Source organism: Passer domesticus, chromosome 2 (assembly GCF_036417665.1).
Source record: "Passer domesticus isolate bPasDom1 chromosome 2, bPasDom1.hap1, whole genome shotgun sequence".
Classification (NCBI taxonomy): domain Eukaryota; kingdom Metazoa; phylum Chordata; class Aves; order Passeriformes; family Passeridae; genus Passer; species Passer domesticus.
In genome coordinates this window covers 104,648,719-104,675,903 of record NC_087475.1, presented here as the reverse complement: position 1 = coordinate 104,675,903, position 27,185 = coordinate 104,648,719, and the positions used below count along the sequence as shown (strand labels likewise).

Sequence of the window (27,185 nt, the reverse complement as noted above, 5' to 3'; positions counted from 1 at the left end):
CACAGGTTCCTTTCTCAGGCAAATGACTGTCCTCTCTCTGTCTGGGAGGGCCAGGGTTGGCCCTCTGGTTCCCAAGTGGGAACTTAAGGTAAATTCTCTCTTTGTCCTCAAGAGCAGAGAGCCTTCTGCAGACTGGTACAATGTGCAGCCAGGTAAAAAATGAAAATACCAAGATAAGCACACGTCTTGTTCCAAACTGAATGTTGACATGATAAGCTTACAAAACTGCCAGGTGTGTGTGGATATACTTGCACCTCAGATGTGAAAAATTAGATTTTTGAAAAGTGAAATACTAAGTAACTCACAGCAAAAGCAAGTGATGAAGACTAGTGAAAAGGTGAAGCTATGTGCTAGCAGCCTGCAACAGCATAATCAGGTTATAGGTAGGAGGTAAAAATGAAGAGACCTGCTTTTCACTCCCACTCTGCCACTTGTGTGTGAGCTGAGGAAATACAGGGAACTCTTTTTAGCCTTGCTGTCCTCCATGCTGAGGGGACAGGCATAAATCATTCATGGCAAGGGCTCTGACATCTAGAGACTAATTAGCATGGGAGTAACATGGGGGTTTGGTTTGGTTTTGCTTTTTTAAAAAAGAACTTCCGTGATCCTTACTGATACAGTTGTATGGAACACCAGTTTCTAGACTGTACTTCTGTTGTGGAGACTGATGGTAACTCCAGGACTGGGGCAGAAGGGTGGTTAAGCCATGGAGCAGTCTCACTTGTGGTACCCAGCTAAGCACAGGCTTTCCTGGCCCTGGCTGGGTGTTTTTGTGATGAATGCAGGCTGGAGAAACACTTTTCACCGTTGGCCACTCCGACACTGTGCCCAGTGTGCTGGGGCACTCTGTGCAGTTACTGCTCCCGAGGTGCTGCAAAAGCCACACGGGTGTGGTTGCAAACCATGCAATTGGAACAAATGCCCAGGAGCAGCTCTGGTTCAAAAGCTGTGGCACCTACTTCAGAGTTGTTTTTTCCCATTCTTTTCCACAGGCTGGCAACACCAAATTTAATCGAGCCAAACTGCTGAATGTAGGATACCTAGAGGCCCTAAAGGAAGCAAACTGGGACTGTTTCATTTTCCATGATGTGGATCTGGTGCCAGAAAATGACTTTAACATTTACATGTGTGACACACAACCAAAGCACCTTGTAGTTGGCAGGAACAATACTGGATACAGGTAAGAAACCAGGAATATGGAAAGAATACCAACAGGGAAATGCCATGTTACTGATAATGTTCCTCTTCTGATGGAGCTGTGTGCTGGTATCTACCCTTCATCATGACACGAGGTTTCTGGTGGTAACACTTCTCTCTGGAGTACAGAACTGGACAGGCAGCTCTGCAGTCAGCCCTGTGGTCACCTGCACAAATGATCATTGTCATTGTTCTGGTTTCTGGAGTTGAATTAAGGGGCGTTTCGAGAGGAAAGCAATGTGCCAGAGGTTGTGCAGAGACCTTCTGGCAAAGCTACTTACACATTTGCAAGTTTCCTGATCCTGTGATTTGTGGGAGTGATCTTACTGTAACAGAACTTGCCACTTATTTCTGCTGTTGAAGAGGTAATGTCCAATATTGAGAGCTCAAGTGTGGGAATTTGCCAAGGCATAGGGCTGTCCTTTAATTATTTGACTGAACAGTGTATAACACAGGATCATTATGATTTTTAATGAGTCCCCTAAGTGCTCATGTGATATAAATAATTGAAAGTGAAAAGTCAAGTTCAGTGCACCTCAGAGAGAAAAGGCTCCCGAGCTTGGTGAATTTAATGACCAAAAGTGTTTTCATTGAACTTGTTTCTTTCAAGATTCAGTTCATATCATGTCACTCTAAATATTGATTAGAAGTGGGCTTTTCAAAAGCTGATCTCAAAGTACTTTGAAGTAAAGCTCTGCTTTGCTTTTGTATTTCCTTTGTTAAATATATGAGAAAGAGGTGGGATGTGTCAATACTGACACAGAATAATATTCCTGTTCCAGTCATTTAGTGAAAACTGGAACAAGTACATACATACTAGGCTTGTGACAGGCTTTTGCAACACTTGCAGAGCCTTGCAGAGTATTCCACTGGAATGCTGGTGGCTTGAATTTGATCATTCAACTTTAATTGATAAATAATACTTTTTCTGTGTCACTGCCTGTATTTATGCATCCATGAAGTGGGGTTAATAATGCTCGGCTTCCAAGGCATGTCTGAAGGAATTCAGATTCTGAGCTCAAGAATGATACTTGAACTGAGCACAGATTGATACCAATCCTAGCTGGGTGACCTCAGTGTTTTGCTGCAGCTGAGGTGAGCATACTGAGACATACTGCCCAGCTAAGGTAGAGAAAATTGAACCCATCTATGTTCTGTATTAACACTAAATGTCCTGGGCAGAAATATGGGTTGGTTTATGTTTTGTGGGATTTTTTAATGGTTTTTTTGGGGTGTTTTTTAGGGGAGATGGTGTTTTGTTTTTGGTTTGGTTTGGTTTGCTTGCTTGTTTGTCTGTTTTTTGATTTTGGGGTTTTATTAATTTCCTGGTGTGGGGTGGGGGGAATTATTTTTCTTCCAGGAAGCTATATTCTATTGCGATGCAGTGTGCAGTAATCTCAGCAGCCATGTGCCTTTGGAGATCCAGTGTCTTATCTTTGGCTACATAAACTACAGCTCAGTTTTGGATTCTTTTAGACAGAAGACTTGTATATTAAAGTTTTGAAGATAAGATTGGGAAAACTCTTCTATTTTAATTAAGGTTTTTTCCTTGAGACTAGCACATCATCTTTTCCTCCTGACCATTCCTATTATATGTATTCTTCAGCCCAATTTTAAGAATTCCAAAGGAGCTAATGTTCTCTTGTCCTCAGGGGAGGGGTGGTTGTAGGGGTTGTTACAGACATGTATTTTTGCAGGTGATGTCAACTGGGAGCAAGTTATGCCTGGGCCCTGCCAGTTCTGTGCTGCCTGAGGAAGGTTGAATGGGCAGCACTGTCCTGGTTACAGGATCACAGAATGGATGGGGTTGGAAGGGACCTCTTGGAATCATCCAGTCCAACCCCTCTGCCAAGGCAGGGTCAGCTAGAGCAGGTGACATAAGAACTCATCCAGGTAGGTTTGGAATGTCTCCAGAGAAGGAGCCTGTTCTAGTCCTCTGTCACCCTCCCTGGAAAGAAGTTGTTCCACATGTTGAGGTGGAACTTTCTGTGTTTTAGTTTATGGCCTTGCTTTTCATCCTGTCAGTGGAAACCATTCAAGGGTCTGGCATTGTCACCTTGTCACCCACTTTGCAGATATGTACTTGCACTGATGAAATCCCCTCTCAGTCTTCTCTCCAGATTAAACAGGCCCAGCTCCTGCAGCCTCTTCTCATACGAGAGATGCTCCAGACCCCTCATCATCCTTGTGGTCTCTGCTGGACCCTCTTCAGCAGTTCCTTGTCTTTCTTGAACTGTGGAGATCACAACTGAGCACAGCACTCCAGATGTGGCCTCTCTAGCGCTGAGTAGAGGAGGAGAATCCTCCACTCGTCCTGCTGGCCCCACTTCTCCCAGTGCACCCCAGCTCTGGCTCCTTTGGTGTCTGTCTCTGCAGTGGTGTAGGGGAATTACAGGGTGGATTGGTGAGCAGTGGGGTGTGTACACAGGTGTGTGCCTGGGAAGTCAGTTCCCAAATGGTCAGGCTGCTGGAACGGGATGTGGTCTTGTTGGTGACTGTCCTGAAAGCAGGGCTGGGGAGGGCTCTGCCCTGCTGTTCCTGTTTATGGGACCTCCTTGCTGTCCATTCCATTTGCTGCGTTCCTCTGGAGTATCCGTAGTGTAAGTCTCAAGGTAGTAATGTGTAATTAAAACTTGATGGAACTTCCTCTGCCCTGTGGCTTGTCTCCTCTGGGGGGGCGATAAAGGAGAGAGTACAAATCTGTTCACAAGTCAGGCCTGACCAACCTGATAGCCTTCTCTGATTTGACTAGCTTGGATGAGGGTGTGGTAGTGGGTAATGTTTATCTTAGGAAGGCTTTCAGCACTGTCTCCCATAATGGCCCCACTGACAAAGTGATGAAGTACAGACTGGTAAGTGGACAGTGAGATGGGCTAAAACTGCCAGAACTGCTGGGCTCAAAGGGTTCTTATTAGTAGAGCAAAGTCCAGCTGGAGGCCAGTCACTAGTGGTTTACACCAGAGTTTGATACTGGGGCTGGTACTAGTTAGAGTTTTCATCAGTAACCTGGAAGATAGGGCAGATTGCATCCTCAGCAGGTTTTCAGAGGACAGAAATCTCACAGGGTTGGTTTATGTAGCAGGGCCTTTGTCAGGCCAGGATGTGGCCAGAAGGAATCAGAACAGAGAAGTTCAACAAAGGGAAATACAATGTCCTGCACCTGGAGAGAAGTAACTCTGTGCACCAGTAGCTGCTGGAGGCCAGCTGTCTGGAAAGCAGCTTTACCAGAAAGGACCTTGGGCCAGCAGTGTGCCCTTGTCACAAAGGCCAGTGGCATCTTGGTGGGGAGTTAGCAGCAGGTTTTGGGGAGGTGATTGTTCCCTGCTACTCAGTGGCATGGAGGTGATACCTGGAGTACTGTGCCCAGTTCTGGGACACACTGGAGCAAGTCCAGAGGAGAGCCTGAGAACATGATTGAGGGAATGCAGCATCTGACATGTGAGGGAGGCTCAGAGTGCTGGGGCTGTTCAGCAGAGAGAAGGCAGAGGGGGATCTTGGAAATGAGTATACATACCTGATGGAAGGGAGTAAAGACTCTGCAGCCAGACCCTTCTCAGTGAAAGGCAAGTGGTAATGGGCACAAACTGAAATACAGGAAATTCCACCTAAACATATGAAAAAGGTGTTTTTGGTTTTTTTTACTGTGAGGATTGTCAAATACTGGAACAGGCTTCCCAGACAAATTGTGGAGTCTCCATCCTTGAAGATGCTCAGAATCTGACTGAACACGTTCCTCAGCAAGTTGCTCTAGCAGACCCTGCTCTGAGCAGAGGGGTTGGATTATGTGATCTCCGGAGTCCCTTTGACATTCACAAATCCTCTGTGATGCTGTGAGCAAAAATCAGCCAGGAAAAATAGTCTTGAGGAAGGTTGTATTGAGGGTCTTGCGTTGATTTATCTTCTCCTTTGGTGTTTTTTAAATTATATTCATGGTAAGCCAGAAATAATATTAAGCACTGTCTGGCATGTCCAATGCCATAATGTGTGCTTTCCAGCCCTGGCAGTTTGTTGATATGTTTAGATTCACATACACGTACAAATGCAATCTGCAGCCATGTGCCCATTACCTCAGAATGGGCTGGGGCAAGATAATAGAGCCTGTGTTGTAATGTTATCTTAAGGGCCAAGACAGAGGTCATCATAGAAAGCAATTAGCAGAATGGCCTAGGAAGACAAATAAACATGATATGCAAACATCTTTTAAAAGTAGATGCATTTTTCAGGATGAGGAAGGTAAAAGTTAGAAATTAATCTCCTTTAGAGCTGAGCTCCATTGCATTGGGTTACTGAGTAACTTCCACTATATCTTACCTTGGAATTGTTATGGCACAGGAGCTCATGTGCCCTTGCCTGGGAGCTGATTTCTTTCCAAGTTTTTCAGATTCAGCGCTAAGGTAATCAATAGCTCGCTGTTGTTATTGCAGAGCTTCCACTATATTAGTGCATAGCTGTGTTGCTGTTCTATACCTGAGAGTCCCTGAAATGAAGTACCTGCTTGGCTGGCAGGGGAATTGTGTAAAGAGAGAGAAACTCCTGAATAAGACTCTGTTCTCTCAGTTGAAGAGGTAATTTTTTCTGGCCTAAAGCAAATCACCATCTTTTTGTGAAAAGAGGAAGAGAACAGGACCAGCTTTTAAGGATCTGTGCACCCTTAACTCTGTGAGAGACAAGTCTAGATCTGGAGTATCAGGGTGATGTTTTCATTGTTGATAGAATTTGACTTTTAATTTTTCATTCTCTCTTCTTGTATGTCTAGGTTACGGTACCGGGGATATTTTGGAGGTGTAACTGCTCTTACAAGAGATCAGTTTTCCAAAGTGAATGGATTCTCTAACAACTACTGGGGTTGGGGTGGAGAAGATGATGACCTTCGAATCAGGTAAGCAATGAGGAACTAGTTTTAAGAAATTTAAAAAATTGGCCCAACTTTGCACTAAGCCTCCAAGAGCAAAACACCCCAGGGGCCTTCATTCAGAACAGCACTGAACAGTATTGCAGTGGAGATGTGAAGTCCAAGATGCAGTTCTGTGAGCAGTTTCCTCTTTGCAAGGGTTAGATATGTCCGATGCCTAATCCTCTTCCTCACAGCACTTTTGGCTGGGTGTGGGTTGTTATTTGGTTGGTCTGGTTTGGTTTTGTCTCAGACACACATTGTATTCTTGCTTGGAAATTGGTTATAACTGAAGTCTGGAGTGTGGTTTGCCAGACATACAAATGTATGGAGTTCCAGGGCTTTGCTAGAATGTGGGAGTGTTTTGGTGGGACTGGGTGTTTTGTATTCATTGACTACTGGATTTACTCCAAGTAGGGCTTAGTTTGTATTTGTGTAGTGTTGATTATAGTGAAGATAGCAAGTAACTTGAATTTTAGAAAGGCTACATATACATGCATATGCCCTTTGCTCTTGTGAAAACTCATTTTGCAGATGTGCCTGTCAAAGTAGGAGAAACCTGTTGGCTGGAGAGGTTTAGTGGGACAAAGAAGTCAACCAAACTTTTATGTTGATCTTTTGCCCTTTGCCTAGGAATAAACCTCTAATCCTGCATTGCTGTTAGTAAATGGAGAAAAAACCACAAGCAAACAGCAGATAAGAAACCACACTCCGCAAGCTCTGCTGGCAGAGCCTATCAGTTTGTAACTCGGTTTTAACTCCACCATTTTTAAGTTGTTATCCTTTTCAGTTGCTTAAATATGCAAACAAGCATTTTGGGGACATTAAATTTATAGCCCTGGTGATGTTATGTAAATATAGAGGGGATTAAGTGTGTTAGAAGTTAGGAACTTGCAAATGAAAAGTGTTTTTTGGTGTCAGTTCAGCAGATTGGTCAGCTCTATGTGAAGAAACTGGAGAGGTCTGCTGCAGGTACAGATTTCTGTCCCTTAACAACAACTATTTTTTCCTTCTTACTCCTGCCTATATGCACCAACTTCTCTGTGACCTCCTGGGAGCTGACTTCTATAGTTTAGGAGGTGGCTTGGTGCTATTTTATTTCCTGGCTTCCCACTGGTAATAGTTCTTTCAGATATTCCCTTGGGCAGCAGAGAAGCAGCAGGAGAGCAGGATTTACTGAGGGTCTCTATGATGTTTGCAAGGGGTTGGAAACAAGTGATGTTTTTGTGTGGCACTTTGTGACTTTGCAGCTCTTGAGGTCTTGATGGGGAAACCAAGTCCTGACCCAGTGTGTGCTCTGCAGCTGGACTTTGCTTGTGCCTTGGGCTGGCCTGGTGACCGAGTTTGCAGGGGTGGGGAATGGCAAGCTTGCTGTCTGGTGGGTTGTTGTGCACAGATCCTTGGAGCTTTCCCGAGGGAAGTCAGCAGATGGCAGCATCCCTTCGGTGCTTCCAGAATTCGGGGCCGGGGACACACATTCTGCGGATCTGCCTCTGGAACAAAGGTGATGGTCTCGTTTGGACCCCTCCTAAGGCGTCTATCACAGAGAGATTCTTCAGATCATTTGTCGTAGTTGTTTGATAATTTACTGCTACAAAGTCACGGAAATCTGTATGGGGCTCAGTTTTTTCAAATCTTGGTTTCCTATTTTTCTTTCAGCTGATGAGTGACTAACGTAGAGGTGGACTATTCATTAATTCCCTTGTCATAAAGCTTCTCTCTTTCTGCTGTTAGGGCAAAGCTGTGCTCCACAGATATGTGTAAGGTAGAAACTCCAGCTAAGCACCTGATGTCAGACATTTAAATCCGTGCACAGGGCTCAGTGCTTCTGGCATTGTTCTCAGAGAAATTTTCTTCATGTGAATAAATAAAAGTTTTGCAGCTGTCTGCTGGCTACTAAAAAAATAAAACAATCTTTTAATTTATTTTTGGAGAACTATCAAGTATAGGGGTTTTATTGCAGGGGTTGAGATAAACTTGTTGCAGAACATGTGGAAATTTGCTACAGGGCAGTACAAAGTAGTCCAGTCAATACTGATATAAATGTACTCTCTTGCATAATGTGTACTTAAAACTCTACATCTCTACTGTAAGTAGTTACCTGTTCAAAAGACAGGTGTATCTGTCACCCACCCCAGACCTATTCTCCAGGAATGCAACTCCGAGCCTCATTTCTCTGGCAGAATGGGTTGTGGAAGAGATGCAGATTAGCTCTTACAACTCTCTATGTTTTTTCCACAGCATCTGCAAGAGATGAAGTCTCTAGCTGTTGGGTTTTTTTTCATTAACAGCTGGTTTATAGGTGTTGTCTTCCTCACAACACTTCTTATTGCTTCTTGCAGGGTTGAGATGCAGAAGATGAAAGTGGTGAGGCCGCCTGCTGATGTGGCCAGGTACACGATGATCTTCCACAAGCGTGACCACGGGAACGAGGAGAATCGAGAGAGGTGGGTCAAGAACAGGTTTCTACCTCGCAGTGTCATGGTCTGTGGCTGAGCCAGGCACCTGGGGGACAAGTTCTCCAGGCCAAACAGGCTTCTTGTGGTATCCAGAGGCTCTGGGGGACACCCGTGTGACAACACTGTTCACAGCTGGAAGCTGTTTTCTCTGCATGAGATCTTCCTAGAACTTGACTGGGTGTTCCCTAGAAACTTCCAAAATTACACTCACATAGGTATGATTAAAGCACAATTTCAGAGATTGACCTAAAGGATTTTTCTTGCCATATGTGATTGTGCTGAAAACAGGAACAACTTTGTGTAGCTATGATATTTTATGGAAAATCCTTTCCTAGGATTTTTCCCCTCCTGAGAGCTGAGGACCTCAGGAAAGAAATGTAAACAATAACTATCTGCTGCTGTGGAATGCAGCAGGTGCATCTTCCATTGGTCCATGTGGATTGTTTTCAGTTAGTGACCAATCACAGCCACCTGTGCCAAGGCTGTGAGCAGTCACAGGATTTTGTTATGCATTCTATTCTATTCTTGTTCTTTGTAGCCTTCTGATCATTCTTCTCTCTCTGTTCTTTTAGCATAGTTTTAATGTAGTATTTTAGTATAATATATAACATAATAAATCAGCCTTCTGAGAAAAATGGAGTCAAGCCTCGTGTCCCCACACTTGGAACATCCACTGCAACAACTTTGTATTTCCAGTAGACAAAAACCAGCAGTAGCTTTGCTTCCAAACTTACTACCATTGGGAAAGAGCTCAAAACTCCAGTGCATGTCAGTGAAGGTTTTTCTCCTCTTTGTCCTCAGGATGAAGCTTCTCCGTCAGGTCTCTAGAACATGGAAGACAGATGGCCTGAATTCCTGTTCCTATAAACTGCTCTCTGTGGAACACAACCCACTGTACATCAACATCACGGTGGACTTCAGTGTGCAGCCCAAGGTCTCATAGGGGCCAGCACCTCCCAAGTTAAAGGAAATGGCAACAAATCTCCTTTGTGGCTGCTGTTAGAGCAGATGACTTCCAGCACCTGCTTGGAAGAGTCCTTCAGTAGCACAGGAGCAAGTAAAGTGCTCCTTCACAGCATCTCATTGAGTGGTTGAGAGTTTCCTTTTGTGAGGACTGGAGTTATGGACTGACCCAAGGGACAGGTCCTTGTGTTCTTCTATGCACTTTTTTTCTGGGACATTAGAAAATATGTCCTTGTTTGAGCTGGTCCAAGGACTTGAACCAACTCCCTGAAAAAATATTTCATTTTGCAACTCTTTCTAAAGTTATTTGTGGTCTTATTAAAAGCACAATAACTCTTCAAGAACTACAAAGTTGATGAGAAAAGTTAATTTTTTCCGGCCTAAGGAAAAACTGCTTATGTGTGAGGGAAGGGCAGTAATGGTAATGGGTAAGGAGATGTAACAAATTTCTCAATAAATGCACTCCACTGAACTCCAGAGTGTCTCATCCTTCACACCACAGTGTCCCCTACTGAGGGACTGCTGCCATGTCCCGTGGCAGTGATCAGTCTCATTCTGCAGCAGGATGCCTGCTGCTCTCCAGGGATCAGGAAGGAAAGGCAGTGGCCAGCTGTGTTGGAGGGGGAGACATTCTGCTCCACATATTTTAATGCTTTGGGCCACACTGTTAGCAGAGCGTGGATCTGTATACAGACCCAGGCCATCATCAGCTCGGAGTCTTGCTTAAGAAACAGGTGAAAGGCTGTGGATAACCAGCTGTTCCACTGTGCTGCTGGATTTGTGCAGAAGTCTTGATTAGAGCACTGGACTTACTGCATTGTATTTAACTGTCTTTACTGTAGATGTGAAGCCAGGCTTGCAAGGGTTTCTTTTAGGACATTATTCCAATTGTGGAGAAGACTGAAACGAAATGTTTTTAAGTATAGTGGCATGGATGCAGCTTTTCAGTGGTGAAGGAGCTTTTGTATCTTCAAGGAACAAGCCAAAATACCCTGTGTCACACTCTCAAAATAACTGGACCTGACAGGCAGTGCTACAGACTGAGTTGGCAGAGAAAGTAGGTTTACAGCAAGGGCAAGGGTTTGGGCTGACTGTGTCAGTCTCACAGTCAGGTAAGTACAAATGCATTCCTGCCAGGTCACAGTTCCACTGTTGACATGTTTGACCTTGAGGAAAAACTAGTATTTAATTACTCTCAAGTATTTTATATTGAAGACAGCTCAGCCTTGAATGATACTTAATGTCTGAGCAACAGCTGTAGTAGTAGATTAATTTCCCTGCTCTGAGCAGGAGGTTAGACTAGGTGACAGCCTCAGGTCCCACTCAGTCTGCATTACTTGCAGCTACAATAAAACAATTTCAACAGTGGTGGTTTGGGTCAGAAAAAAAAAATCAGGGATTTAAACTCTGGTTTGTCTGGTTTCAGGGCAATTTTCTCTTTTATTACACTCTTATTCAGTATTCTATAAAATTCTTTACGCCAAACATATAACTCCATTTATTTTACTCAAATTCACAAAAGATATTTATAGAACTGTAAATGGCTTCAACACCTCATAATACAGCACGTCAGAGGCCAATCTGACAGAATGGCTTGCATCCCAATTAACACTTAAGTACAAGGCAGGACAGAGCTATCCAGCTCCTGGACAAAGGTTCCAGAAAGCTTGGATTGGCTTACTGCCATAGACATGGCTCAGGAGTCAGTTTTACAGTGACCTGGACAATTTTTACAGTAAGCCACAGACTGTTTAGTAGCTGTCATACCCAGTTCCTGGAGCCTCTTCTAAACCTGAAACAATGAAGAAAAGTGAAAGGCAAAAGGGTTAATCTCAGGTGGGACAGATGCCACAGGAAAACGGGAGGGACTGGCTGAATGCCCACGTGGCACCCAACCTCTGCTTTTGTTTTTAGTCTCTTAAGAAAATGGGGGAACATATCCAATGTCCACAGTGATCTTGGTATAAAGAGGATGCTTAGTCCTGGAAAGGAGCCTGAACTGTAATGTATTCATTCCATCAGCTTTCCATGTTTTTCTGGTGTTGTGTTGGGAAGGAGGCCTGAGGGAGGAAGAATACCTGCAGTTAGAAGAAGGAAGGTAACATTTGCAGCTGAAGCTGCAGAAGAAAGTCTTCCAGAGGGCAGAAAAGCCCTGAGACAATTCTTCCCACGATACAGACTGAACAGATTAGAGTGAGTTCACCACTGACTATTCCAAACAAGGAGGACAATTTGGACTGGACCCTGATCAGAGAGGGAGCCCAGCGAGGTGGCAGCTAGAGTCTCCAAAAACCAAGAAGCTGTCAGCAGCTTACAGAGAGCTGGGAGCGCAACGCAGAAGTTTGCAGCCACAGTGTACACAGGCTGCTGTAGGTAGGTTTTTGACAGGGTTGTTATGGAAACCTGAGTTTTGAGATGATAAAGAGAAATCTGCACTGCTGGTATGAGAAGCCTCCACCACACTTGACCCAACACCCTCCTCCAGCTCTTCTATATAAAACAGTCTTTGATCAAGTCTCTCATAGCACCTTTCTCATGTCTTCAAACTGGAATATTGCTTTCCACTATTTTAATGGCATGTTGTAATTCCACACAGACTGAACAGCAAGCTTTTAATATTGGGAACTTGTAACACAGTGCCTCCTCAAACTGAATTCTCCCTATTTATAAGACAGTATTTTTTTTTTTCTTTAAGTTTTACTTCCTATACAATTTCATGTTTAAATCTATGTGTTAGCTTCCTAGCTGGCATGCGTCCTTCACAATAGGAGGAAAAGGCAGGAAACTAGGAGAAACCCTTCAAATGTGAAGACAGGAGCCAAATGATTCAGTTGAAACTGACTGAGGGCTGCTTTTAAATAGCATTCCTAAAGCAGAAAAAGCAGCAGTGACATGAGGCATACGTAGCCTGTGCTGGGGAAGATGACAGCAACAGCCAACCTGCCACAAGGCCCAGAGTAGCCCCCAGCCCCACCAGGTACCTCCTCCAAGGCTCTTGGAGCTCTGTCTCTTCACTGTAGTCCATCACTCGGTAGCGGCCAAGGTGAGGGGATGTCCGGACTATTTTCATTCCTGCCAAGTGAATCCTTTAAAACACAAAAGTGTTTGCTTAGGCACAGAGATGCCACTTCCAGGTTTATGGTCACAGATGATTTTCAGTGCTAATGCAATAAAAACAAGGTGCAGAAGCAGCACAGGGCCACATGACCTTCTCTAGCAGGCTGTAGGCCAGGCTTGGTCTAGAAAGCTCCCAGCTGCAGTGCACTTTGACAGGGCACAAGGGGATTAGAGCAAGCAGGGAATGAACTACAACATAAAGAGCATTCAAGAGCAGTTCCCCTGAATCTGAGCATTATTCCACTTCCTCCTCAGAGCAGAGCTTTTGCTGCCTAGAGGTCCATCACTTAAACTTTAAGGAGAAAAAAAAAAGAAAATAAAAAAGACCTCAAACTTGCAGTTTCTGAAAGGAAGCCAGTCCTGAGTTTCAAAACCAGATTAAGCCTCCCTGTTCTTTGAGAAGTGCCATTCATTCAGATGGCCTGATTAGACTGGTTCATAAAAGATTAGGGATAAATACAGGCACCAGACAAACATATGTAAACTCAGTACAGTACAGTTAGATAAGAGGGACTGAAGGCTCAGAATTCCAGGAACAGAGCTTCTAAGCCCAGCATTTTGGGTGACTTTCAAGCAACTCACAGCCCACTGCTGATAGCACCTATGTTACTTTGCCAATAAAAAGTGCCTTCAATAGTGCTACAGCTACCAAATCTCTGTTATCACAGGACAGCCCTTAGGCAGAGAAAATTCCTGTGAATGTAAGAACGAATGTTTGCTCAATTGAGGTTATCTAACTGGCATGTGTGCAGCATTTGACTGCATTCCATCAGGATCTGATACAGCAGGAATGTTATAAAGCTGAAAGGCTACAGAACTGAAAATATTTGTTAGGCTAGAGCCATCAGATGATTATAACACTTCACTGACAGTGTTGTAGTTCCATTATTTCACATGGAGTTTTAGACAAGTTTCTTGTTTTCTGAACATAAGCTTATGGCACATTCAATCATAACGAGACAAAAAAGCAAGAACACTAAACTAGCTTTGCTGTTACAGCTTTTTGCTTTGCAAATAAGAATAAAACTGAATAGTTAATACATTCATTTATGTTAAGAAGAGTCCAAGAGACTTTCCTGTAGTTGAAAATGTTAACACATGAGTGGCTCCAATTAGAATAGTGTTTACTTCTAATAGAAGGTAGATCCTGGTATTTGCTGCAACTTGTATTACAGAGTACTGCAGTCTGGTGACTATAAGTAGCAGCTGGCAGTTTTTTTCATTAACTCTGCTTTTAATAAGCAGTATCCCAGGAAAAAAAAAATCATCTTTGCACAGAATTTTTAAAAACTGGACATTAAAATGTCAAAAAAATTTTTCATTGATTTTTTTGCTACATGGTAAGAAGTGCTCGAGCACCTCCTAAAATCCAGATCCCAGCTGGTCATTGAAGAACAGCCAGTTCATTCCTAACTTCTGCAGGCTGAGACTTCAGAATGTGAATAAATCATTAACAGGCATTGTCCACAGCCTCCATGTATCTCTGGGCCAAAACATGGCTAATCATTAGTGTAAGTTTTCTCTGAAAACATAGGCTCTAATTTCCTTCCAGAAAGGGCTATTCTGGGAGCTATAGAATTCACTTGCCTTCCAGGATTCTCTTCAAAGAAGTGCACTCCTATGCATAACTGGCATGACTCCACCCTGGGTACCAAAAACCAAATTAGATGCCTAAGCTATACTAAGAACAGCTGAATAGATCCAGCATTGTAGTACTTGATGTAAAGATCTATTTTCCTGGCATTCTATTCCTTTCATAAATGCTGACTCTCTAAACAACCATACAACCTATTAGTTGGCTTTCTCTGAAAGGCAAAGGAGGAATTCTATATTAGAAAAATCTGGCTTTCAATTCCCAGATGAATACTGCCTTGAAAAAAACCCTGTAACTTGTCACATTATGCAAGACAAAAATAACAAAGGCTTCCATGGTCAGTTTAGTTTTATAAACTCCCCATGAGCCTGCCTCAGTGCAGGATCATAAAGGTGCACAGTGCAATTCCAAAGCTGAATAAAGAAGCTGCAGCCATGATTCTGTACTTGAAGAATTCACATTAGGCAGAGCACCTGGAACTAAACTCATCTATAGAATGCTGCTGCCATGGCAACCAAAGTACAAGAAAAACCATCAACTCTTGCTGTCACTGACTCACACTGGTACACAGGCTCCTCCATCACCCAGCACTGCAGACAAAAGGTAGAATTCCTCGTGCTCCTTAGTCCCAAGTATCAGTGATTAGGTAACACTTTGAGTAGCCTAAATGCACTTAACTTAAACTCCCAACTGTCTGAGAATTAGTTAAGCACCGTCTTATTTGTCAAGCTTGCAGATTCCTTCCCTCCCTTGGGGCTGTCGACATCAGTGGTGGCACTTGTCAACTACAAGCAGTTCCAACCCCTTGCACTGAAGGCACAAGGATGTGAAATAACATTCTGCTCCCCAGAAATGAGAAAGCTTCCTTTTCCCAGAACACAGTGATTGGATTCATAGGTTCTGAGCATCTTCTGACATTAAGCATTCCCAATGGTACTGCAAGTACATTAAGGAGCAATGTTTTTGGTTCCTTTCCTAGGGTGCTGCTATGCTTCACTTGCCAGCTTAGATCCATTTCAAGCCTGTCCTGTGCATTGGTACCTTGTAGCAATGTCATCATTTTCACCACCATCACCCCAGTATGTGTTGGGAAACCCATTCATCTTCATGTAATGTTCTGGAGTCAGAGCAGACACGCCCCCAAAAAAGGACTTGTATGGCAGACTAAAAGAGAAAACAAACAGGCAAACAAACACCACCCTCCAAAAAAACCCCAACCACCAAAAACCAGAGTTCACTACTGAAGGCTAATGCCTGTCCTCCACAACTAACAGTGTGATCTAAGTCACACATACATTAATTGCATACTTGCAGTCACTGTCTTGACAATGCCAAACCCCAAAACAGTAAACCCAGTGTAATTCCCATCATGTTCCATTCCCCTCATTGTTTCCCAACACCTTCCCCCAGAACTGACCAAAGTAAAGCTGGTTTCAAAATTCGTATCTTGGATCAGTTTAAAATACCCGTAACCTACCACATCATATTCCACATGATCCAATATTCCCACCTTATACTTTTTTTTCTTGAAGGAAAGTCAAACAGAATCCTGCCAGTCATTTGGCAAGCTGAGCTAACTGTGGAACAGGGAACTACAGGAAAGGAAACATTCAAGATTGCGTGCCTGGGTCAAAAATATCCTTTTCTAGGAAGTAACTACTGCAAAACTAACACACAGAAAACCTCATAAAGGTTGTGTCTTTCACTGCTCCCACCCATACTTTCTTAACAGGAAGTGAACCAACTGGAATATACCCACAGAAAGCAAATTGAGGCACTTACGTGTACTGAAACTTATCCATGGCACTGGCCATGTGCTTGGGATAATATTCATCACAAATGTACAGGTTATAATCATTCTCAGGCACCAGGTCAATATCATGCAGGACAAGGCAGTCCCACTCTTCATCCTTCATGGCTTCCCGGACACCAACATTAAGCAGCTTTGCTCGGTTAAATGAACCAGTCCCTGCCTGGAAAAGAAAAACTACATTTCTTCACCAAAACAACAAACATGTTGTTAGATAACTCTGTTAAAATTTGTTTTAGTCCAAAAGCCTTATTCAAATGAATTAATCAATACTGGCTGCAAATTCCATGCTCCCAACTTTGAAAATGTCACCCATCCTCTTCACAACATTCTCAACAATTGTCAGCTTTGCTACGTCAGGGTCTATGCACTGCTGGCAGCTTTCAAGAGACCCATAAGCCAATCCTCAGGTGCACATTTGCACAGCAACACTTTTGCCCCCACTACTGTTTACTAAAACTTACAAATGAGAAAAAGATCTTGGTCAAACAAAAAAGCTTCTTTGCCCTCCCAATACTGGTTTTAATTGATGGATCCGAAACTTGCCCCCTCGTCACTGATCTTTTGCAACACCAGTCTATGTCAAAAGGCTATTTGACCTTGAGGCACAGGCTGCCCCACAGCAGGGCCGTGCCACATGTTTATATTCACAGACTGAAAATATCCAGCTTCACTTCAGCATTTAGTCTCCAGGTTTTGCTCAGTAGTCACACTGACAAACCACATGCGAATCTCAAAAAGAGGAAAACAAAAGTTACCACTGTCCTGGGTTACAAAAGGAAAGTGCTACCGTGGGGTGTAACCAAACTCTGTATTCTACTTTCCTCTACAGCATTTTCAGACAAACTCTTAAAGAAGGGCCATTTACAGCAGCTGCCCAGTGCACAGCCACCCCTCAGGCTACAGCTGGGTGTTACATAAGGAAAAAAGAGGCAGCCCTGGAAGGCAGGACAGTGTTTCCTTCTCTTCACACCGGTGACTCAGCTGTGGTACCTCCCTCCGGTGAAGCAGCAGTCCCACCCATCCTGAAGGGTCTCCTCGAAGAGGCCATCATGAACTCAATGGCACCAGCAGAACACCTGGCACCAGGAACCACCGCCAAGGACTCCAAAAATATTGTGTCCCTCACAGGACTACATCACTCCATTGTGAAACTCCCTGTCCTGGGGGAGGTACCACCTGAAGCTGACCACGTATAATTTCAATTTGGGGATTTGGCACTTGGGACACCACCACTGCTTGAGGAACCCAGAGGAGGACCAGACCTTCTGCAGGACCACCTTTTTCAACGCTGCAGCCACCACTTAATCAGACTGTGACCACCATCCTGACCAACAGGGGTACAGGCTATACTCTGACTTTGTCACTTTAAGCCAGTGTTTCTGTATTAATGCATTTATTGCAATCTTTCCATTAAGTTGTAATTCTGATCTGAAATCTTTCTCAAGGTGATTTTGTGGGGGTTCATTTCTCCGGCTGGTTTACTTTCAAACCAACACAACCACTTAGTGACAAATTTATACCCCCAGGAAAAAAACCAAACTACAACAGAACCAATTAACAGCAGAATGATGATCTTGACAAGTGGTATGGTATTTCAATCCTTAGCAGTCGTGGAGGTGGGACAGCCATCTGACCTCCTCTCAGCCCATGCATAAAACAGTATTTCCACATCAGAAGAGTCACATTTCTTCTCCAGAACCCAGCCCTTGAGTGGTGTAGGTGAGCCTCCCAGCAAGCACATTTGACTTTGGATTTACCTGCTGAATCAGGTAGATAGTGTAACTGAGCTGCTGGCGCTGCAGGAAGGGATGGATGTAGTAGAGAAGATGGCGAAGGTACTTCTCCTGGTTCCTGTAGGCCACAAGGATGGCGGATTTGTAGCGGGGAAAGCAGTGAGGTGGCTTGTAGTGGCCACCAGACTGAACAAAAGGATTTCTTTTCATGATCATCCTTTCACTAGGAAGCACCCTGAAGGTGATGGTTAATGGACCAACTGTGAGGAGAGACAGAAAAAAGAAAAGTAAGATCAGTGATGTTTCTCCACATTTTCCCAGACCTACGAGATCAGCTACCCATGCTTGCTCCTTCAGACAGCAGCCCCACCAGAGAAGAGTTAACAGCACCCATGCAGAAGTGGCTCCATGATAAATTTCACTGCTACCTGCTGGCCACCTGTCCTGCTCCACAGCAAGAGGAGGAGGGAGAGGTGGCCAGCTCAGCACCAGGAGGACACACTACTGCCAGGCATCCCGAGTCCTGGCACAGCCACCAAGTCTCACTGGGCTGCAGCGCAGCTGCTTCTCCCTGGGACTGCCTGCCTACTACAGCCTTGTGTTGCTCAGATGAGATCCTTGAATAAATGGATTTGCTGAAAGAAACAGCGTTGAAAATTATTCAAGATGAACAGACACATCTGCTTTTGCTACCCATTTGGAAAATTTCTCTAAGCCTCTTTCAGAAGAGATTCAAGGACAATGATATGCAAGTGGATATTCAGCAGGTCAGGGGAGAAACAGTTTAAAGCTTGGATGAATAGAAATGCTTTAGAAAATGTCAGCTCTACCTTTAAGAGCACTTCAAGTCCAATTTGATGTTATAATCACATGCCACAATGGCTGAATTTGCTATATTATTTCATTTTATACACAGTGATAAGCAGGCAGTACTTCAAAACGTTGAGAGAAGCAGATGACAAAGAGAAAGAAGAAAGACGTCATATTTTCAGGAACAGGCACAGGATAGCAAAAGAAACTATATATGATTGTTGTTCTACTCAGCAATTTGTTTTTAATAGAAATATATAAAATATAATACAAATATAAATAATAATATCATTATAAAATATACTGGATATCTTCAAGACTTTTTGCCTAATTAAAAAAAGATCTGCATTTTTACATGAATCCTTCCATTCTTCAGATGGAAAAATACTGACAAGTCGTAAGTGAAAAAGAATCCATATGTCAATGCCCATTTTAACACAAACCTCATTGTTACAATATAAATAAACAAATTTAAATTATCTAAATGCCTGTCTTGAGTAGTGAGAAAAGCTTCCAGAAGTAGCAGAATACTTATATTTATACACAAATCAGTCTGTCTTAATTGTTTTCTACAATTGTGAACTTTTAAGAAAATAAAACACAGATGCAGAACAAGATTAACATCCAAGGCTTAAATGAACTAGGAAAAAAACTTTCACCCAAATCATAATTAGAAGCTGGCAATTTCAAATGACAGGTCTATTTAAAAATTCTTTGCAGGCCATTCTACCAAAGGCAAAATGGTTTTTTTTACACCAGAAGTCTGCAAGGCAAGTTTGTAATTGGTGGTGTTATTTTTTAATAGCTATGAACAATATTTTCTTTTCTTTCCAAGCTGATAATTAACACCATGGCTGCCCTAAATCAGGTTTTCAGTACCTTGCAAATGAGACTCCCTCTGAAACCACTGAAATAAATTCTGATAATGAAGCATGAGAGAGAGCAAATATTTAGACCTGGTGTTTAGGAGCTTTCATTTGAGCAGAAGAAGGTACAGGTATGTTTTAAGACTAAATGACCAAGTGAGTCCAGAATATGCTTCTTTCAGTCCATCTTGCATTCAAATCTCTGCTACAATTCTAACAAAAACAAACAAAAAAATTGAGCTTGCCCACACCCACATCCTGTTTAACTGACGCAGAAGGAAGCAATATCCCTCCACTGGTTTTGGAGATTTGGGTTTTTTGGGGGTTGGTTGGTTGGTTTTAGGTTTTTTAGAGCAGTAACAAGGCTTAAGGACTAAATTTGCCATAAAATTCAAAGAGTCCATTCTGAACCAGGGAGCATCTCGCTACTATGAGGAAGTTGCCACACCTCACATTTCTGATGAGCAAACCTGTATTTGATAAGTGTCTCCTTTCCTTCCTCAAGAAACAAACAAATGGCATTTCCTGAAGGGCAGTCTGAAGAGCCACTGATCCCATTTCTCATGCTGTCAAAAACATCTGGTCTGAATTCCCCTGCATGGCTTTTGTTCATTGGTTTTTGTTTGTTGGTTTGTTTTTAACAAGAAAGCCTGACTTTTGCTTGTCAGCAAGATTTTGCAATAGCTGACTCTTAAACATCACTTTTCAGTCCTTCTCCAACTATTTAAAATACAGGAGAATTTGGTTTTCACTGCATTACCCACAGCAGGAAAGCAGAGTACATATATTTGCCATATATTTGTACCCGAAACAGAAGAGTGGTTCTTCAGAGAATCATTGTGTGGGCTATGAACCTAGGTCACATTTACAGTGAACATTTCATGATGTTATTTCCTACCTCTGTGCATGCAGTTTCCCTTTCCACTGTTAAGACTCCCACGTTTCAGTCCAACAATGTTATCAACCTGTAGTTTATGTTGCTGTTTAGATTAATGGACTCGCTGATTATCAGATCTTTCAACCTAAAGCACCATTAACCACTAATTTGATGACAACTGGAGCTTGCTAAAGAAGTATTATATTCAAGGATTTAAACTATAGATCACTGCTCTAAGGAAAAAATAAGAAAGGGAATTAATCTCTTTTATTATCCCACAAAGGCAGGGTTTTATTTTCTATAGAACAATTGGAACTCTGTATTGCAGAGTAAGATTCTGCAGCAACAATTTTTAAATTCCAGAAAAAATAAGATCTTAATTTGGACATAAGGGTACCAGTAAGATAATGTGAATAGCTTCACTCCTGTTTTCTCCTTCCATACCCAAGCATACCATTCAGGAGGGTAACATTTGCGTTTTCCAGGTTTTTCAAGATACCGTGTTCTGCTATACTGCCTCTCTACACCTCAAGCAAATCAGCTCAGAAACTCAATCAGAAATATGCCAAGGGAAGGAAAAAAAAAAATCAGTGTGACTTACATCCCCAAAACCTCTGGCTGCCCTACACCCCTTGGCTACAAGCTACATTCTGGATCTCATGTCTCCCTGCCGTCCAACTAACAAAAGGCTAATGCAATCGAATCCAATTAAATCCCAAATGTGAACAGAGCACTTGCAGGCTGGACCAAAGAGGGATAAATAAAACTGCCAAAGCACGGCCTTGGAGAAGGAGAAAAATCCATCTTACACATACTAGGAAGCACAGGATCCCTGTTGAGGCAGGGTACAGAATCAACACCCTGAAGTGTCCAAGCAATTTTTCCGTGGCCTGGTTCCAAAGATGTTTCTGTGGCTGTACCATCACACAGAGGGTGTTTAATGACTATGAAACTTCAGTGTACTGCTAGGTCTCACAATTCCCTGTCTGTGTTAGCTGGTGCCAGTGACAGCACACTCCCTGCTTGCTTCACTACCCAGACAACACATTTACCTATCAGGGGACCTACTGACTTTGACCATACCTTATGGAACTAAATCCAGGACTTCTGAACTCATTTAGAGTTTGCAGCTGTAATTGCCAAGCCCAATCAGAATAATCAGAACTTACACAAGATGAACAAACAGGAACAGTAGCATGGGTGAGTGCTGCACTCAGATACTGCAGCACCACACACTACATTAACACAGTCATATCTCTGTAATTCTACCAGTGCTTGGGAAAAAAATAAAAAATCAGACCAACAGCTTTCATTTAAGCATCAGTTTCTAATGATAGAATACAAGGCTGCCTCAATGGCACCTGAAAATAAATCTCAGCATTCATCACTGCCACCTTTTTATTTCTCTTTCAATCCAAGAGAAGAAACTCTGGCAGCATTAGAAAATATAGCAGGAGCTACTTAATACAACAGATGGTCCTGCTCATGAAAAGGTTATGACAGATGGGAGTGAAAGGCAGTAACTGCTATAAGAAGGGCTTGGAAAAAATCCTTCCATAGCATGAGCAAATTATAAACAGCAGAGTTACAGACAGAACTTTCAGCTATTAAAGTCCTCGAGGGCCAAACCAACTTGTTCAGCACATACCATGCACAAAGGAAGGTACCCCTTTAAACAAAACCAGAAAAAAACACAGTAAAGCCAAATCTTCCAGCACCAAACTTCTTCCTCATGAGTGGAAAAGATAAACTGAAACAAGACATCTTGCATGCAATGTGAGAAAGTCAGATTTTGAATTTAAAAGCTGCTTAGTTATGTTTAACGAAGTATAACCCTGCCATATAAGCACTTCACTTTTCTAAAAACAGAAGAGGAAGAAACAGGCAATGGGATACTTGTGTAGAAACTTTAACCTTTCAGGGAACTCGAGTAATTTATTCACAATATTAGTGAACACCTGCAATGCTTTTCAAGTTGTTGGTCACAAAATGTTCAGTGGACACCACTAGGTGTTTAAAAGTACCACTAGTCAGCAGAAGCCTAATTCCTCTAAGGCAGAGATGATTAGCAATTATACTATAATTCTTGGAAGTCCTGGAAGAACCAAGTTGCTACATATTCAGGAGACAGGAAATAGACAGATGAGCTGCAAGCTGATTAACATTCAAACAGTTATCAAAATGATCTACTGTATGTATAAATGGAAAAAGTGCTGCACTTCATAAAAGCCCTGATGCAGAAACCATTTAAGCCATTTGGCATCCTTCCAGGTACTTTAACACACTTTAGAGTGGGCACAGTGACTTATTACCAGCTCTGAACAGGAGGCTGAGTCCTCAAGAATTGATTTGAAATCTCATTTAATAGAGTTGATGAAATTAATATTAAAAGGCATTGCTCTCTGCAATATAATGCTTCCAAGAATCATCAGTATCATGAGAGATGATGGCAACAACTATTCAAGACATTTATGAAGTATTTATACCTCAATTCATATGTGCCCATCACGTACAAAACAAGGGACAACTCCCTCACAAAACAGCATGCTTCTCAGCTAAGAAAAAAGCCAAACACCCAGAAGAGGCTGCATGCAGTGACAGAAGTAATAATTTACATCCTGTATTTAGAGGGAAACACCACTGAGCAAAAGTTAAGCAGTAGCAGAGACCTCGTTTTTCTTAAGCTGAATTTGTATCAGTGCTCCAAATTACTTGTGTTTCACTTCAACAATGGTTCATATGCTCAACTCAGTATTTTCATACAGCAAAGCTTACACAGTTACTTTGTCTCATGGTTGGCTTTTTTCTCTCCCTCCAGCTTACTGTTTGTTTCTGTCTGCGACTAACATCATGTTTCCATTTTAGCTCTGAAGTACCGCCTGCAGGACGCTCCCCTCTTCTCAGCACTCAGTGATGGGCAGAAGAAGATTTCTTAAGAAGATTTCCCAGCTCTAAGAGCACAAATTAGTGTAATTTTACTCTGCATCTGCCTCCTCCATATACGTCACTACTTTTACTTATCTGATGGTTTGCAGGCAAGGTGCAGAATTGTTTGGTTCTTTCTTTTTGACACTAAAGCTGTCTTGACTCTTTAGGAGAGGGGACATTTTTATCAGTAGTGGAGACAAATTAGGTGCAGTCACATTTCTGCTGTGCTTTTTTAAATAAAACAATTCAGCCTGGAACAAGGAATTGTAGTGTCCCAGAACTGAATGGGCTGCAGTGCATGGAGGCCGTGACACCCAGCAGCTGTGCAAAAAGGCTCTGTGCTATCAGGATTTCAGGATTTAGAAGAGCCATTTCTGAGGGAAATGCTGAAACACACACCCAAGGCTATCCTACAATTTCATCATACATACTGTGTGTATTTAATTTAATTGTAAGCAACAGGGTAAGGAAGAAAACATCTCAGAAGAATAGGCATCATTACAAAGATTGCAGTCTGAGCAGGCTCATCCAAAGGGTCCCAGCAGAGTTCTCCAACCTAAGTAAGACATTGACACAAGAGCACTGGCTTCCCACAGAACTTCCATGTGAACCAAGGTCAACCATGTGCTCCTCCTGGGCTCCATGTGCAGTGATCAGCTTTCCTAGAGCAGCAGTCCAAGGCTAGGTGTATTCAACATTTAGACATGCAGAAACCTTTGCAGTATGAAAAAACCTGACAAAAGTAACTTACTACACAGTACCCTAAGAAGGTGATGGCCCCAAACCAGCTCTAAGTGCATGCTGATGGAACTTGATCCATTCCTGGCTGGCTGAGTCAAAGGGAGTCACTATTGCCTGAGCAGCACCATGACTTCACTGGCAACACACCTGCTTTATAGGTTTGACTTTGTACTGACTTAAAATTTCTCAGCTGTTTTAGAACTGCCACAGTTGGATGAATGCTGCTTCTAAGATCAGCCCTGGTTTGGTCCTACTGTGAATACAAATTAACCTGTGACCAGACTTTTAAGTCTAACAGAGAAATTTCCAAGCCTAAATGATGTGTAACGATCATAGACTAGAAGATCACCACGAAGAGCAAGGTGCCGTCCTCATACATCCTCCTTAAGGTGATTTCAAGTCAACTTAATAAATTTATATTGAACTGGAGGTTTGCTATAAGGCTAAGACAAAGAACCCAGGAGTTGAAGTCAGAGGTCAATATTATGCATTTTCTGAATCGTTGGGTCATTTTACACAGGACTGCCAAGAAAAAAAAAAAAAAAGCCTTTAACTTGATATTATCACCATGCACTGTTTTCACTCTTGATCTACAATGCTGACATCTATGTAACCAAACGCTCAATATAGGAAATTTGTAGGCCAGTAAAATACTTTTCCTCACACAAGCAATAAAAACAACACGAGAAAATTTTGTCAGTGCAAGTACATCAGCACACCTGTTTCAAAGTTTGAAGAAGCTACAACTTACATTTATGACAGGTTCAGGGCTATGAAAGAGGTTCTCCCACACACCTTTCCATGGTTTCTGGAGGTTCATACCTACCCAGGACCGGGGACTGCGCCGAGCAGTAGGGCATCGTGTCCTCATGGGGAGCCCGGGTGAACAAGCTGAGGTTTGTGTACACATCATGGGGCTTCGAGTAATCCACCACCTGAGGCGACTCTAAAAACCCGCGGAACACACGCGAAGGTCCGCCTCGGTAGAGGATCAGGATAAATATTGCTTGGAAGACAAACACAAACAGCAGGAAACAATGATTTTCCATACGGGAGAGGAACATAGTTTTTAGCCCATGCTCCAGGATCAGGGCGGTGAGGAGCTGAACTGCCTTCCACGGGCTGCCGTTCCACGCTCTGGGCTACATCGCTGGGCAGACCTCCTCCTCCTCCTCCTCCTCCCCCTCCTTCTTCTCCTCCAACTTTCTGAGGCGGCAGCGTGCTCCCCTAGCTGGGCTTCATCAGGACGCCGAGAGCCAGACCTCCCCCTCCCGGTGCGAGCTGTGCCAGGCGGGCTGGAGGAAGGCAGGAGCCGGCCAAGCCACCCCGCTCGGAGCCCCGGGCCAGCGGCACGGGCTCGCTGTGGCACAGGCGCAGCGCCCGCCCTCCCCCGCCCGCCTTCCGGCCAGACTACAGCTCCCAGAATGCAGGGCGGAGCAGGGCGGGCCCCGACCGGGCGGTGCTGCCGCCTGGCATGCTGGGAGATGTAGTCATACCCCCCTTCCTCAGCGGTCGCCGCTGTGGGCGAGCAGGGAGAAGGATGGGGTGGCTGCTGAACTGCACCCTGTGTCGTCTCCTCGATGAACATCCGACTGCTGTCTCCACTTTAAATTGGCTATTAAACTGGCCGGGGAGAGATGAATGGAAATTTAGACATTGCAATGCGCAGGGAGGTGGGGCAGTCTCCGTCCCGGGAGGTGTGTGAGGAGGGACTGGGCGTGGCGCGCAGTGCCATGGGCTGGTGGCCGTGGTGGTGCTCGGCCAGAAGTTGGACTCGATGGTCTCAGAGGTCTTTTCCAAAGTGGTTCATTAGGCTATTCTGTGGAACGGATAACACAGCAGCCTGGCCACTGTGAGAGGCCTTCTGCCACGGCCATGCTGCCCTGAAAAATTTCAGCTTTTATGCCCCTCTCTTCTCTGGCTGATTTTGTAAAGGGATGGGGCTTAGATTGTGCTGTCAGTCATTAGTCTGCTCTTATGTGCCTGCTTTTGCTTAAATGCAGGAGAAGAAAATACATTTTACAGATTAAATTCCTACATGACTACAAAGAAGAGTTGGCATTGCACTGGGGAGAGGGTTAAAAGGAAATCTGTGAGGGAGAGCAGGCTCCCTGAGCTCAGCATCCCGCTCCAAGGCACAGCCACCGGCCCGGCAGCCAGCCCATGAGTGCTGGCCCAGACCAGGCACAGCACTGAGCGCTGGACAGGCTGCCCAGACAGACTGCCAGTCTCTTTCCCTGGGGAGATTCTGAAGCTGCCTGGACACAATCCTGAGGAACGTGCTCTAGGGGACCCTGCTTGAGCGGGAGGGTTGGACATGATGGTCGTCAGTGGTCCCTTCCAGTCTTACCTGTGATTTGTGAAGCATGTGCTGCTGTTTGCCTTCCAAATAGGATGGCATGGCAAGAATATGGGGGAGAGAAGGATATCACTTTCATGAGGAGTTGGGAGTACTCTTGCTTCAGAGTTGGACTGAGATGTATGAGACACATGTATGGGAAACTTGATCTCAGTCATTCTCCTGTGCAGAACAACCCATTATTCAATTAAAGTGGATTGCTTAAGGCCTGGATGCAAATTGTCATCATTTCACATTTAATTTTAACTTAATTGGGTTTTTAAATAAAAAATGTAGAGAACTTTTCCCCAGGCAAAGTCTTGCTTTACTGAAATCCACACAATACTGCTGCCACAAAGGTGGCTTTTTTTGTACACCACAATGAGCCTCTACTGTTTACATTCTCCGTGTGCCATTCCCTCTACAATCACAGCAAACCCACCCTGCTTGCCTTCCCCTCCATAAAACAAAGCAACACTCGCTGTTCTGCTGGTAGCTCCAGCAGGTACAATGCCAAGGACAGGAAAGAATTAATCTCTGCATCAGCTGTGAAACAAAGAAAGGAATCAAGACTTTCATGGTATGACCTGGGGCTGCAGATGGTAATTGTTTCAGGACCAGTAGTGCTTTATGTTTCTCTTGCAATCCCTCCTTGGGTCACAGTAGGAAATGTCAGCGTAGGAAGAATTTGGACAAAGCATGAATGCCTCCCTATGTCTTGGAGAAGGGAGCATCTGAACCATTAGAGCTGCCCCACATCAGTGGCTCTGCTAACTTCCTTGCAGTCAGGGCTTAGCTGTAAAAATTGCCACCTGGTGCCAGTTTTTGGGCAGAAGAACAAGGTCAGATGGAAACAGC

General features: G+C 43.6%; 2 protein-coding genes across 8 annotated transcripts in view; one reads left to right on the top strand and one right to left on the bottom strand.

The window, feature by feature from the left end:
- B4GALT4 (beta-1,4-galactosyltransferase 4) overlaps positions 1 to 9,982 on the top strand; it is a 28,102-nt gene extending 18,120 nt beyond the window's left edge. For all 5 annotated transcript variants that reach the window (XM_064410242.1, XM_064410241.1, XM_064410243.1 and 2 more), the window contains 4 exons: positions 993 to 1,180; positions 5,954 to 6,076; positions 8,431 to 8,535; positions 9,349 to 9,982. In XM_064410242.1, the coding sequence (XP_064266312.1) occupies positions 993 to 1,180; positions 5,954 to 6,076; positions 8,431 to 8,535; positions 9,349 to 9,490 (558 nt within the window). In that variant the 3' untranslated portion in view covers positions 9,491 to 9,982. The remainder of the gene's footprint in view (positions 1 to 992; positions 1,181 to 5,953; positions 6,077 to 8,430; positions 8,536 to 9,348) is intronic.
- A 939-nt stretch (positions 9,983 to 10,921) lies between these two features.
- On the bottom strand, positions 10,922 to 25,808 carry LOC135294661 (beta-1,4-galactosyltransferase 3-like). Of its 3 annotated transcripts, XM_064410238.1 has the most exons (7): positions 24,816 to 25,808; positions 17,792 to 18,027; positions 16,004 to 16,194; positions 15,263 to 15,385; positions 14,215 to 14,271; positions 12,492 to 12,596; positions 10,922 to 11,570 (listed from the first exon to the last, which is right to left on the bottom strand). In XM_064410238.1, exons 1-7 carry the CDS (start codon positions 25,051 to 25,053, stop codon positions 11,429 to 11,431), a joined length of 1,092 nt encoding a protein of 363 aa, XP_064266308.1. In that variant the 5' UTR covers positions 25,054 to 25,808; the 3' UTR covers positions 10,922 to 11,428. The 3 variants fall into 3 exon arrangements, with proteins under 3 accessions (XP_064266308.1, XP_064266309.1, XP_064266310.1); XM_064410239.1 differs by lacking the exon at positions 14,215 to 14,271 and having other exon boundaries at positions 24,816 to 25,797; XM_064410240.1 differs by lacking the exons at positions 14,215 to 14,271; positions 15,263 to 15,385 and having other exon boundaries at positions 24,816 to 25,807.
- Between the last annotated feature and the right edge of the window lie 1,377 nt (positions 25,809 to 27,185).